The 14,760-nt window shown below is 46.6% G+C and overlaps 1 protein-coding gene across 1 annotated transcript in view; it reads right to left on the reverse strand.

Moving 5' to 3' along the window:
- LOC139562765 (neural-cadherin) overlaps positions 1-14,760 on the reverse strand; it is a 230,541-nt gene that overhangs the window by 11,703 nt on the left and 204,078 nt on the right. Inside the window, exons 27-31 of the mRNA XM_071380765.1 lie at positions 14,020-14,200; positions 12,842-13,008; positions 4,551-4,815; positions 3,797-3,977; positions 2,843-3,087 (exon numbers count right to left, since the gene is read on the reverse strand). Of these exons, the coding sequence (XP_071236866.1) occupies positions 2,843-3,087; positions 3,797-3,977; positions 4,551-4,815; positions 12,842-13,008; positions 14,020-14,200 (1,039 nt within the window). The remainder of the gene's footprint in view (positions 1-2,842; positions 3,088-3,796; positions 3,978-4,550; positions 4,816-12,841; positions 13,009-14,019; positions 14,201-14,760) is intronic.

The following is a 14,760-nucleotide window of genomic DNA, read 5'->3' on the forward strand; positions in this document are numbered from 1 at the left end:
GTGGAGGCGTATAGCGTTCGCATCATGCCATAAACCTATTAACCGTTAAGAAAAGGAAGCTTCAGAACGAGATGCTTTTGTTCGGCTTAATGTCAAGAGAGCCATAGCCCTTTACACTCCCAGTTATTCAACTGCTTGGATTCACTCCAAACAAACTGGATTGAATGCAGCTGGGAAGAAAACCTCTCTCTCGATACTGAAGTTGCTGTGAGTGGAATGCTTGGCTGATTGAAATTCTATCCAAAGCCATAGTGCATTGATCTCAAATTCTTTGGGCTTCGGTAAACAACACATTGTGCGCCTACAAATCAAGTAATTAACAAGTAAAAAGCAACAGTGGCTGTGGATGATCAAGGTCATGTTGCCTTTAAAATTAAGCAAAGGTACGAGAGGGGAAATTATCATTTGAGCTTAGCAATAGTTTTTGGTCTGCTTTGAGCGACGGCTAGAAGTTGAACGCCCGATGAGGATAGAGGTCAGGACAGCCGGAGACAGCCAGCGCATTAACACCTGATCTAGTGACGGACTATGACTGGCTGACACTAGATTGACCAAAAGGCATGCATCAAGGTGGACTACTGGGTACTGGTCAAAGATCAAAGGGACTCATTTTCACTGCCTGTTATAACTAGAGTATAAGCTGGACCTTGCTACCATAGCATGGTTCATACGCTGCCCACACACTGTCACTGTTAGACTGAGGCAATTTCTACTAGACCTGTCAATGGACTTACAGTACAGTGCTCTACCTCAGCAGACAAAATGATAGGGGAGATGGACACGACAAGAGGTTGAATGGGAAGAGGAGAAGAGTCAAGAGGGAGGATTTGATGTCCAGTGTTACCATGGAGATGACACAGACAGACGGACAGACGGACAGGCAGGCGGGCGGTCGATCACCAGAGCAGGCAGTAGTTGGTATAGCTGGCTATCAGAGCCAGAGCAGGCAGTAGTTGGTATAGCTACCTATCAGAGCCAGAACAGGCAGTAGTTGGTATAGCTACCTAGCAGAGCCAGAGCAGGCAGTACATTTACATTTACATTTAAGTCATTTAGCTGACGCTCTTATCCAGAGCGACTTACAAATTGGAAAGTTCATACATATTCATCCTGGTCCCCCCGTGGGGAATGAACCCACAACCCTGGCGTTGCAAGCGCCATGCTCTACCAACTGAGCCACACGGGACCGTGGTAGTTGGTATAGCTACCTAGCAGAGCCAGAGCAGGCAGTAGTTGGTATAGCTAGCTATCAGAGCCAGAGCAGGCAGTAGTTGGTATAGCTAGCTATCAGAGCCAGAGCAGGCAGTAGTTGGTATAGCTACCTATCAGAGCCAGAGCAGGCAGTAGTTGGTATAGCTAGCTATCAGAGCCAGAGCAGGCAGTAGTTGGTATAGCTACCTATCAGAGACAGAGCAGGCAGTAGTTGGTATAGCTACCTAGCAGAGCCAGAGCAGGCAGTAGTTGGTATAGCTAGCTATCAGAGCCAGAGCAGGCAGTAGTTGGTATAGCTACCTAGCAGAGCCAGAGCAGGCAGTAGTTGGTATAGCTACCTAGCAGAGCCAGAGCAGGCAGTAGTTGGTATAGCTAGCTATCAGAGCCAGAGCAGGCAGTAGTTGGTATAGCTACCTATCAGAGCCAGAGCAGGCAGTAGTTGGTATAGCTACCTAGCAGAGACAGACCAGGCAGTAGTTGGTATAGCTACCTATCAGAGCCAGAGCAGGCAGTAGTTGGTATGGCTGGCTATCAGAGCCAGAGCAGGCAGTAGTTGGTATAGCTGGCTATCAGAGCCAGAGCAGGCAGTAGTTGGTATAGCTAGCTATCAGAGCCAGAGCAGGCAGTAGTTGGTATAGCTAGCTATCAGAGCCAGAGCAGGCAGTAGTTGGTATAGCTACCTATCAGAGCCAGAGCAGGCAGTAGTTGGTATAGCTAGCTATCAGAGCCAGAGCAGGCAGTAGTTGGTATAGCTACCTATCAGAGACAGAGCAGGCAGTAGTTGGTATAGCTACCTAGCAGAGCCAGAGCAGGCAGTAGTTGGTATAGCTAGCTATCAGAGCCAGAGCAGGCAGTAGTTGGTATAGCTACCTAGCAGAGCCAGAGCAGGCAGTAGTTGGTATAGCTACCTAGCAGAGCCAGAGCAGGCAGTAGTTGGTATAGCTACCTATCAGAGCCAGAGCAGGCAGTAGTTGGTATAGCTACCTAGCAGAGCCAGAGCAGGCAGTAGTTGGTATAGCTACCTAGCAGAGCCAGAGCAGGCAGTAGTTGGTATAGCTACCTATCAGAGCCAGAGCAGGCAGTAGTTGGTATAGCTACCTATCAGAGCCAGAGCAGGCAGTAGTTGGTATAGCTACCTATCAGAGCCAGAGCAGGCAGTAGTTGGTATAGCTACCTAGCAGAGCCAGAGCAGGCAGTAGTTGGTATAGCTACCTATCAGAGCCAGAGCAGGCAGTAGTTGGTATAGCTAGCTAGCAGAGCCAGAGCAGGCAGTAGTTGGTATAGCTAGCTATCAGAGACAGAGCAGGCAGTAGTTGGTATAGCTACCTAGCAGAGACAGAGCAGGCAGTAGTTGGTATAGCTACCTAGCAGAGACAGAGCAGGCAGTAGTTGGTATAGCTAGCTAGCAGAGCCAGAGCAGGCAGTAGTTGGTATAGCTACCTAGCAGAGACAGAGCAGGCAGTAGTTGGTATAGCTAGCTATCAGAGACAGAGCAGGCAGTAGTTGGTATAGCTAGCTATCAGAGCCAGAGCAGGCAGTAGTTGGTATAGCTACCTAGCAGAGACAGAGCAGGCAGTAGTTGGTATAGCTACCTATCAGAGACAGAGCAGGCAGTAGTTGGTATAGCTACCTAGCAGAGCCATGAAGCAGATGCAAATGGCGAACAGGGAGCTGAAGCTCAGTCCCACGTCGTCTCGGTAGATGGCCAGCGCCACCTCGCAGTGGCGCCCCTGGTAGCCCTCGGGGCAGTGGCACGTGAACTTGGAGGGCGACTGTGCCACGCAGGTGCCCCGGTGGCACGGCCGACTGGCACACAGGGTGTAGATGCAGAACTTCCCCGTACCATTCAGCTTCACCATGTGGCCAGGGGGGCACCTAAAAAAAAAGATGGAAGGAGGAGCAAGAGGAGACACTAGAACATGTGATTAAAAGAGAGCGATAAAACAGAGGTTAGATCTCTCCTTTCTGATTTCCTGATTCTATTTTGGTCCTCCACTGTATTCGGAGGATAGCGGATAACACAGTGTATTGATCAAAATAAATGCATCTCAATTAAATAGTTACTCATGATTTAGACTCTTCTCTCTCTCTCTCTGGTAGCTCTGCGATCCAGACACGCACAGACACAGAGACACAAATCGGCATACACACGTGAAACCAGTAGGATGTGAAACCAGTAGGACTCACACAGAGCATTAAACCAGGCTGACGAGCAGCAGTGAGGATGAGCAGCCTGCAGGCTGTTGGAAAACATCCCTGTGACTTTCTACAGCCTCTTAAATCACCACCATTACCAGGATCAGAGAGAGGAGCTAGACCAGGGGGCCTGGGTTGAATAGCTGCCCACACACTGCCTGGCAACATTTGACTCAGGCATGTTTACAGCCAGCCCTGCAGGACTGAGGTGTATCAAAGGGCCTGGTTTGACTGATGGGGGATGAGGGGAAGTTTGTCTAAGATTAAAGGCTGCGAGAGGATGAGGCACTGGCTTCTGACGCTGTAGTCCTTGAAGAAGACAGTGAGGGCCTCGGTGTGTTTGTATGACATAGAGAGAGATTTGATAATTGTGTTCAATCGTGCGTACCTGCACTCATGGACTCTCCAGAGGTCAACACAGGTGAAGGGGGGGCTACATTGGTTCCTCTTGCAGGAGTCGGAGGAGCAGCCCACGGAGAGCCCCTGGGAACTGACCACGGAGACCCCGTCTCTGGACTGGCCATCCAGAGGCACGTATCGACCGTTCAGCCTCAGGTCCCGCATGCAACCTTGAGAGAGAGGAGAGGACAGTATGATAATCAAGCACACACACACGCACACAAGTACACACTCTGACACACAAACACACACCACTTACTTTCTTTGCCATGCTCTGACACGCTTACAACACTAGTCTTTCAGGGCTTTTAAAGTCCATTTAATAAACACAGCTCGCAGCTCTGCCTGAGGCAAAGCTGCCTGACCACCCTTGTATTTGCACATTCTATTGTCTCTCTCCCTGCATGTCACATGCCATTTCCACAGCACTGCAGAGCACTGCACTGCATACTCTCATAGCCACCTCACACTTTATCCATCTCATACTAACCTCCCCTAGGGCAGCCATCATCCCCTAACTCTAAAGATGCATGTGTGTGAATTATTCATTCACCAGTCATATGAATAATTTATAATCGGCAATACAATACTTTGTAATCTCACTAAAAAGAGGATTATGAATTGATAAAGCCCCTAATTCTGGCTGCACTTTATTAGAAAGCCATGTTCTCAAACTGTCACTAACTGTCTGCCTCGCACGCCCAGCCTTTCCCATCATGCCCCATTCCCTGCAGTCTTCTCACCCTGGAAGCTCTTGTTGGAGCCTGAGGGGAAGGCGTTTCCCAGCATCACCACTGCAGGGTCGGTGATGATCTCTCGGCTCCGGCTTGGAGCCGCACTGGTCTCCCGTCTGCCCCCGCCCCCGTCCAGACGCAGGGTCAACTCGTTGTCGTGGCGATCCAGGTAGACCTCGTGCCACTCGCCATTGTCAAGGCGATAGGAGGGCAGTGTCAGGTTGTAGTCTCCATCTCCCAGGTTATAGAAGACAGCCAGTAGGCCCTGGTAGATCTGGAGGAGAGGAGACAGTTATAGAAGACAGACAGTAGGCCCTGGTAGATCTGGAGGAGAGGAGAGAGTTATAGAAGACAGCCAGTAGGCCCTGGTAGATCTGGAGGAGAGGAGAGAGTTATAGAAGACAGACAGTAGGCCCTGGTAGATCTGGAGGAGAGGAGACAGTTATAGAAGACAGACAGTAGGTCCTGGTAGATCTGGAGGAGAGGAGAGAGTTATAGAAGACAGACAGTAGGCCCTGGTAGATCTGGAGGAGAGGAGACAGTTATAGAAGACAGACAGTAGGTCCTGGTAGATCTGGAGGAGAGGAGAGAGTTATAGAAGACAGACAGTAGGCCCTGGTAGATCTGGAGGAGAGGAGAGAGTTATAGAAGAAAGACAGTAGGTCCTGGTAGATCTGGAGGAGAGGAGAGAGTTATAGAAGACAGCCAGTAGGCCCTGGTAGATCTGGAGGAGAGGAGAGAGTTATAGAAGACAGACAGTAGGCCCTGGTAGATCTGGAGGAGAGGAGAGAGTTATAGAAGACATACAGTAGGTCCTGGTAGATCTGGAGGAGAGGAGAGAGTTATAGAAGACAGACAGTAGGTCCTGGTAGATCTGGAGGAGAGGAGAGAGTTATAGAAGACAGACAGTAGGTCCTGGTAGATCTGGAGGAGAGGAGAGAGTTATAGAAGACAGACAGTAGGTCCTGGTAGATCTGGAGGAGAGGAGAGAGTTATAGAAGACAGACAGTAGGTCCTGGTAGATCTGAAGGAGAGGGGGAGAGGAGAGGGTATAGGGGTTATTGACGTCAAACTACTGTTGGTATAGAATCGCAAGAGAGTCAATACTTTTTTATCATTGAAGATTCCAGAGACCCCTCTTAAGTCCACCCCCCCCCCCCAAAAAAAACGATTCATGACCCAGAGAGTTAAGATGCAGTATACATGCAGTAAACAAAACCAATACCAGTTGGACAATCCACTCAATAAACCAACATAGCTCTTCTGATACACAGGCAGAGGACATCAATGTGAAGGCAGACTAAGGACGGAGATATTAGGGAAAGGAAAATGGCAGGAGGATGATGATTCTGTGACTCTGGGACCATGAGGAAACAGCATAATCCCTGAGGGCTGGATCTGATAAGACCCTGCCACACACTAACTGAATTAAACATACCGCCTCCGTAATTAGGAACATCAGGGCCTGGGGAATTCAATATGCCTCCATTTATTCAGCAACTCTCTTTTTAACTTTTCCTCTAGAGGGTGGGTCATCTGGGCTCTATGACATACAATCACTTTCTGGGCTGCTCACATTTTCAAAGAACTTCCTTTCTCTAGCATCTACACATCTATCTCTGTCTCTCTCTACATCTCTCTCTCTCTACCTCTCTCTCGCCACATCACTACCAACCTCTCTCTACATCTCTCTCTCTCTCTATCTCGCTCTACCTTTCTCTACCTCTCTGTCTCTACCTCTCTCTCTACCTCTCTCTCTCTACCTCACTCTCTCTACTTCTCTCTCTCTCTCTACCTCTCTCTCTACCTCTATCTCTACCTTCCCTCTACCTCTCTCTCTATCTACCTCTCTCTCTCTACCTCTCTCTCTCTACCTCTCTCTCTCTACCTCTCTCTCTCTACCTCTCTCTCTCTACCTCTCTCTCTCTACCTCTCTCTCTCTACCTCTCTCTCTACCTCTCTCTCTCTACCTCTCTCTCTCTACCTCTCTCTCTCTAACTCTCTCTCTCTATCTATCTACCTCTATCTATCTACCTCTTTGGCCTATCCGTATCTTTGTTCTTATCTCCCTCGTTCTCTATCTCTCTCCACTCTGTTTTACAACAACAACAACAACAACAACACGCCCCAATCCAGCAAGCCTGACAGTTTCCTTTTTTTTATGCAACATGCTTTTCTCTTTCCTCAAATGTTGAAAAGAAAACGAATTCCATTTCAGCCTGGCCCGAATGATAACCACTTGACTTTCAGAAAGCAATATTCATTTAAGACAAACAGTTTATTTGCATCCAGGCACGCAGATCCAAAGCGAGGCGTGTGTTAGTCTACGGGCCATTGATATGGTGAGAAGCAGCCTTCATTTCGATTTAAAAAACGTCCTGCGAGGCTCCCGCTGAGCATAATTTGCAAACACTCAATTTTATTCCACCGCTGATGTCGACGTAAACAGTGGTATGAGACGAGCAGAAAGAGAGGATATGGGGGAAGAGTTTCTCACGTATACCTCGACCTCTACTTTCCCCCCACGCTAAAAGGCTACAGCTGTGAACTGCTTACCTCCTGATACACCACCCCATCAGCTGGCTCAGATGCATGAGAAAAAGCAGTGAGCTCCACTAAGATGGCTCCAAGGTTGTTTTCCTGGTGAGAGATTGCTTATTTCAAGGTTTCCTAATGAACTATTAATTATCTTTAGACCTCAGTGGGATGGCGCTTTTACCAGACTAAGCGAGTGCTGCCGAGGCACCTCATGTTCCCCCCCAATTAAAGCTGAATGGGAATAAGCTCCGTTTCCTGCTCTCTCTCAGGTGGCGCCTGGGGTTCGGGTTGCTGCCAATTCCCTCTACTGCACCCAGCGAGCGCTGCTCTGTCCCCAATCTGCATTAGTAAGAATACATTTAGACGGAGTCAAAATCTACTTCCAATAACCCCTATGACCAGGATTCAGGTGGAATGAAAGTGTGAAGATGAAATGAAAAATGAAGCCAGGGTTTATAACTGGGTGGGAATAAGGTTGAGGTATTTTAACAAGTCTGTGAATGCTTATGCAACCCCTGTCTTATCCCCGTGTACAGTATATTATCTCTGTGTACAGTATATTATCTCTACGTCCTTCCAGATCAGCAGCCTCTTTATTACTTTCAAAAGCGTTCTATATAACCCCCAGCTGGCTGAATGAAGTAGCTGTCTCATTAGGCAGTACATTGATCCATGCTACCTACCCATTCACACACAGTGTGTTGGCAGAGGAGAGAAAACCATACAGCTATCAGACAATCAGAAACATTTCTGATCTTGGACACACGTGGGGATCCCTTGCATCTCTCATAATCTAAGGCATCAAGGCATAGGGCGAGAGTAGAGGACATCTGACAGGTACAATATGCTCCTGAGTCTATATTCAATTCAATTCAATTCAAGGGGCTTTATTGGCATGGGAAACATGTGTTAACATTGCCAAAGCAAGTGAGGTAGGTAATATACAAAAGTCAAATAAACAATAAAAATGAACAGTAAACATTACACATACAGAAGTTTCAAAACAATAAAGACATTACAAATGTCATATTATATATATGCAGTGTTGTAACAATGTACAAATGGTTAAAGCACACAAGTTAAAATAAATAAACATAAATATGGGTTGTATTTACAGTGGTGTTTGTTCTTCACTGGTTGCCCTTTTCTTGTGGCAACAGGTCACAAATCTTGCTGCTGTGATGGCACACTGTGGAATTTCACCCAGTAGATATGGGAGTTTATCAAAATTGGATTTGTTTTCGAATTCTTTGTGGATCTGTGTAATCTGAGGGAAATATGTCTCTCTAATATGGTCATACATTGGGCAGGAGGTTAGGAAGTGCAGCTCAGTTTCCACCTCATTTTGTGGGCAGTGTGCACATAGCCTGTCTTCTCTTGAGAGCCATGTCTGCCTACGGCGGCCTTTCTCAATAGCAAGGCTATGCTCACTGAGTCTGTACATAGTCAAAGCTTTCCTTAAGTTTGGGTCAGTCACAGTGGTCAGGTATTCTGCCACTGTGTACTCTCTGTTTAGGGCCAAATAGCATTCTAGTTTGCTCTGTTTTTTTGTTAATTCTTTCCAATGTGTCAAGTAATTATCTTTTTGTTTTCTCATGATTTGGTTGGGTCTAATTGTGCTGTTGTCCTGGGGCTCTGTGGGGTGTGTTTGTGTTTGTGAACAGAGCCCTAGGACCAGCTTGCTTAGGGGACTCTTCTCCAGGTTCATCTCTCTGTAGGTGATGGCTTTGTTATGGAAGGTTTGGGAATCGCTTCCTTTTAGGTGGTTGTAGAATTTAACGGCTCTTTTCTGGATTTTGATAATTAGTGGGTATCGGCCTAATTCTGCTCTGCATGCATTATTTGGTGTTCTACGTTGTACACGGAGGATATTTTTGCAGAATTCTGCATGCAGAGTCTCAATTTGGTGTTTGTCCCATTTTGTGAAATCTTGGTTGGTGAGCGGACCCCAGACCTCACAACCATAAAGGGCAATGGGCTCTATGACTGATTCAAGTATTTTTAGCCAGATCCTAATTGGTATGTTGAAATTTATGTTCCTTTTGATGGCATAGAAGGCCCTTCTTGCCTTGTCTCTCAGATCGTTCACAGCTTTGTGGAAGTTACCTGTGGTGCTGATGTTTAGGCCGAGGTATGTATAGTTTTTTGTGTGCTCTAGGGCAACGGTGTCTAGATGGAATTTGTGGTCCTGGTGACTGGACCTTTTTTGGAACACCATTATTTTGGTCTTACTGAGATTTACTGTCAGGGCCCAGGTCTGACAGAATCTGTGCAGAAGATCTAGGTGCTGCTGTAGGCCCTCCTTGGTTGGTGACAGAAGCACCAGATCATCAGCAAACAGTAGACATTTGACTTCGGATTCTAGTAGGGTGAGACCGGGTGCTGCAGACTGTTCTAGTGCCCGCGCCAATTCGTTGATATATATGTTGAAGAGGGTGGGGCTTAAGCTGCATCCCTGTCTCACCCCACGACCCTGTGTGAAGAAATGTGTGTGTTTTTTGCCAATTTTAACCGCACACTTGTTGTTTGTGTACATGGATTTTATAATGTCGTATGTTTTACCCCCAACACCACTTTCCATCAATTTGTATAGCAGACCCTCATGCCAAATTGAGTCGAAGGCTTTTTTGAAATCAACAAAGCATGAGAAGACTTTGCCTTTGTTTTGGTTTGTTTGGTTGTCAATTAGGGTGTGTAGGGTGAATACATGGTCTGTTGTACGGTAATTTGGTAAAAAGCCAATTTGACATTTGCTCAGTACATTGTTTTCATTGAGGAAATGTACGAGTCTGCTGTTAATGATAATGCAGAGTATTTTCCCAAGGTTACTGTTGACGCATATACAGTGGGGAGAACAAGTATTTGATACACTGCCGATTTTGCAGGTTTTCCTACTTACAAAGCATGTAGAGGTCTGTAATTTTTATCATAGGTACACTTCAACTATGAGAGACGGAATCTAAAACAAAAATCCAGAAAATCACATTGTATGATTTTTAAGTAATTAATTTGCATTTTATTGCATGACATAAGTATTTGATACATCAGAAAAGCAGAACTTAATATTTGGTACAGAAACCTTTGTTTGCAATTACAGAGATCATACGTTTCCTGTAGTTCTTGACTAGGTTTGCACACACTGCAGCAGGGATTTTGGCCCACTCCTCCCTACAGATCTTCTCCAGATCCTTCAGGTTTCGGGGCTGTCGCTGGGCAATACGGACTTTCAGCTCCCTCCAAAGATTTTCTATTGGGTTCAGGTCTGGAGACTGGCTAGGCCACTCCAGGACCTTGAGATGCTTCTTACGGAGCCACTCCTTAGTTGCCATGGCTGTGTGCTTCGTGTCGTTGTCATGCTGGAAGACCCAGCCACGACCCATCTTCAATGCTCTTACTGAGGGAAGGAGGTTGTTGGCCAAGATCTCGCGATACATGGCCCCATCCATCCTCCCCTCAATACGGTGCAGTCGTCCTGTCCCCTTTGCAGAAAAGCATCCCCAAAGAATGATGTTTCCACCTCCATGCTTCACGGTTGGGATGGTGTTCTTGGGGTTGTACTCATACTTCTTCTTCCTCCAAACACGGCGAGTGGAGTTAGACCAAAAAGCTCTATTTTTGTCTCATCAGACCACATGACCTTCTCCCATTCCTCCTCTGGATCATCCAGATGGTCATTGGCAAACTTCAGACAGGCCTGGACATGCACTGGCTTAAGCAGGGGGACCTTGCGTGCGCTGCAGGATTTTAATCCATGACGGCGTAGTGTGTTACTAATGGTTTTCTTTGAGACTGTGGTCCCAGCTCTCTTCAGGTCATTGACCAGGTCCTGCCGTGTAGTTCTGGGCTGATCCCTCACCTTCCTCATGATCATTGATGCCCCACGAGGTGAAATCTTGCATGGAGCCCCAGACCGAGGGTGATTGACCGTCATCTTGAACTTCTTCCATTTTCTAATAATTGCGCCAACAGTTGTTTCCTTCTCACCAAGCTGCTTGCCTATTGTCCTGTAGCCCATCCCAGCCTTGTGCAGGTCTACAATTTTATCCCTGATGTCCTTACACAGCTCTCTGGTCTTGGCCATTGTGGAGAGGTTGGAATCTGTTTGATTGTGTGTGGACAGGTGTCTTTTATACAGGTAACGAGTTCAAACAGGTGCAGTTAATACAGGTAATGAGTGGAGAACAGGAGGGCTTCTTAAAGAAAAACTAACAGGTCTGTGAGAGCCGGAATTCTTACTGGTTGGTAGGTGATCAAATACTTATGTCATGCAATAAAATGCAAATTAATTATTTAAAAATCATACAATGTGATTTTCTGGATTTTTGTTTTAGATTCCGTCTCTCACAGTTGAAGTGTACCTATGATAAAAATTACAGACCTCTACATGCTTTGTAAGTAGGAAAACCTGCAAAATCGGCAGTGTATCAAATACTTGTTCTCCCCACTGTATATATATTCAGGCTACCAGACAAGAAGTATTAATTGACAGGAGGCTCAAGGCTTCTCCTCCCTTTTGTTTTACTGGTGTTAACAATGTTAAAATGGCATTTATCATCCCTATTGTCCGGCTGACCTTCACCAAGGCTAGAAGTGAAAAGTAATGCTAGCCTACCGACTGGCCACAGACGTCAACTCAATGTCTATTCCACATTAGTTCAATGTTATTTCATTGAAATGACGCGGAAACAATTTTGATTCCACCAGTGTGTGCCCAGTGGGTACCGTTACAGATCAGAGACACCTCTCTCCCAAGAAACCCCAGGAGGCATCTGCTCCATCAGGACGGAGGACAAGAAAAAAAGACAGAGGGAATGAAAAAGATAAGGGCTACCGCTGTGAGGCTTCAACCACATGAGTCACACTGTGAGCTGCGCTAATGAAATCTCTAACCTGCCACTCTGGAGAGCGAGCCGCACATCTCAGCGCTCTCCTCGCGCCAGTCTGATGGCATACAGATAATTAATCAGTGACGATTTGGAGAGGAGAGCGGAGAGACAAAACAAAAAGCTGCAATCAGCAATCTAAACACGCCACTGTGAGGTAGGGATTCCTCCTCAAACAAGGAGTCCATGGAGTGTGGGGGCGCATCTCAAGATCCTTCTGAAAGCCTCCGCACGCTGAGCATACATTCAGCCAAGAGAAACACACGCTAATGTGGGCTGAATAAAAGCAAACACGGCACTATAACGTTGCACTTCTGTTGTGGGTTAATATCGGAGGATGTCTGCAGAATTGGTGCATTTCACACTGGCTGCACACGGAAAACGCCTGACATTTATGTTCCTGTGATGAATCCACTCCCCACGCTGTGGCATTGTAGTAAAGATATGTGGATGATGGGGAAGGTTAGGGGATGAGAGAAAATGTTGTAAAAACAGCAGTATACATAACGGATGACACTAATGTTATGATTAACCTCAATCACACAGTTGGCGGGGGGGGGGGGGGGGGGTGAGAACATTTTTATGGGCCCATGAAAGCATATTATGAGCTCCCATGGTCGGGAGAAACAGAGATATGAAGACAAAAGGGTGAGTCAAGAGAAGATGTAAAAACAGAGAGGGGAGAAGGAGAGAGAGAGAGAGAGAGAGAGAGAGAGAGAGAGAGAGAGAGAGAGAGAGAGAGAGAGAGAGAGAGAGAGAGAGAGAGAGAGAGAGAGAGAGAGAGAGAGAGAGAGAGAGAGAGAGAGAGAGAGAGAGAGAGAGAGAGAGAGAGAGAGAGAGAGAGAGAAAGAGAGAAGAGGGAGAAAAGCTCAGTCTCACCTCTATGTGCAGGTATTCAGTCTGTTCCTTGGACAGTAGGCTGAGGATGGCACTACCATGTTTGCGGGTCCGGACCAGAACCTGTACCTGGGTCCGCCGGGCTGGCAGAGGAGATGCCAACTGGTAATGAACATGACTCCGCCCATCAAAGGAATACTCTGGAACTTCTGCCAACAAAACACAGAAGAAAAGACAGTGAGTCAGCTAGACATCTCACCATAAACACTGGACACACTGTATACTGTAGGAGTCTGAACTGATATTCATCCAGAGTGAATTCAAGAGATACACTACTCTACTAAGTCGATTCACAATACTGTTAGCCTAATGATACCCTCACACGCCTTGATCTTAGATCAAACACGCTCCCAAGCATTTCTTTCATCTCCCATTTGACTCCACCAGTCAATTAGTCCTCCCACACCACACAGACAGACACGTGCATGCATTCGCGCACGCACACCAACAGACAGCTTCTATCTACAAGCCATCAGACTGCTGAACACTTGAACTGGACTGACCACCTGCTCTGATTCTCCACATCTTAGCACAAATACACACACACACACACACACACACACACACACACACACACACACACACACACACACACACACACACACACACACACACACACACACACACACACACACACACACACACACACACACACACACACACACACAGTACATTCATGCTACACACATATCACATCTGCTGCTACCAGACGTATACTGGACAATTTAAACACCAATCATCCCTTCCCCAAAACATGTGTAAATATTGGTCTATAAATTGTGCCTTCCTGTATTATACTTATGCTAAAATGTGTATTCTATTCTACTGAGCCATTTACTTAATTTTCGCATTCTTATCTTTCATTATTATTTCTTATTGTTGTTTATTCTCGAGAAGGAACCTGCAAGTAAGCAGGTTTCGTTAGATCCTGTGTATCCTGTACATACAACTAACGAAAGTTGAAACACAGACACACACACACACCTTCCCCATGATAGCTATCTGACTGCACCCAGGCACACATTAACACATTTCATCTCACGAACATTCATTTCATATAATCGAAACAAAATCAAATTCATCAATGCCCTCACGCATGACCTCCAAACAAGCACTCAACACATACATGTTGGTCTCGGTGCTGGCATTGAGGTACGTACCCTGCTCACACTGATTCCCAGTGTACCCCGGTATGCACTGGCAGCTGAAGGAGCCCCACTCTCCATGGCAGCGCCCCCTAGGGCCACAGGAGGGGATGCCCACGTTGACACAGCTCCCATCCGTAGTCAGACAGCCTGGGGAGCTGCCCACAGAGTCAGCTGGAGTGCCCAAGTCATAGAACTGTGTAGGGGGAGAGATGGAGAGAGGACAGAGATGGAGGGGGGAAAGGGGGAGTAGGATATGTATGCCAAAGGGAGATATTAACATTGTACAGTGTAAGATAGAAATGGGAGAAAGCAGTAGACAGGTACAAAGGGAGGCACAAGGATAGATACAAGTGAGAGAAGGAGATGGATAGAGAGAGGGAAAAAGAGAACGAAATAACAATTGTTCGTTTTCCAAAAAACTGAGTTCAAAGGTCACCGAAACTTTATGCTTTCACCTTTCATGCAATTTGTTGGAATGTAAATGACTGGGTTTTCGTAGGATCAAACCAATCCACAGGCACACAAAGGAGCTGGCGGAGGGCAATGCTGTGAAAGGACAGGAAAACCTTGAAATCTTAAGTCCTGCTCACAATAGCATACCGTAAAGGACATTAATATGTCCAATCTCCCCGTTTACGAGTTCCCACCATTCAGCGGAGCTGGCTGCTCGTAAACCACGGTAGCCGTTGAGCCAATCTGCAAAACGGTACAAATTGCTTCTGACCTCACCATAGAGCTGGGCACTCCAAGTCT

Source organism: Salvelinus alpinus, chromosome 33, assembly GCF_045679555.1.
Source record: "Salvelinus alpinus chromosome 33, SLU_Salpinus.1, whole genome shotgun sequence".
In the NCBI taxonomy this organism is placed as follows: Eukaryota; Metazoa; Chordata; class Actinopteri; order Salmoniformes; family Salmonidae; genus Salvelinus; species Salvelinus alpinus.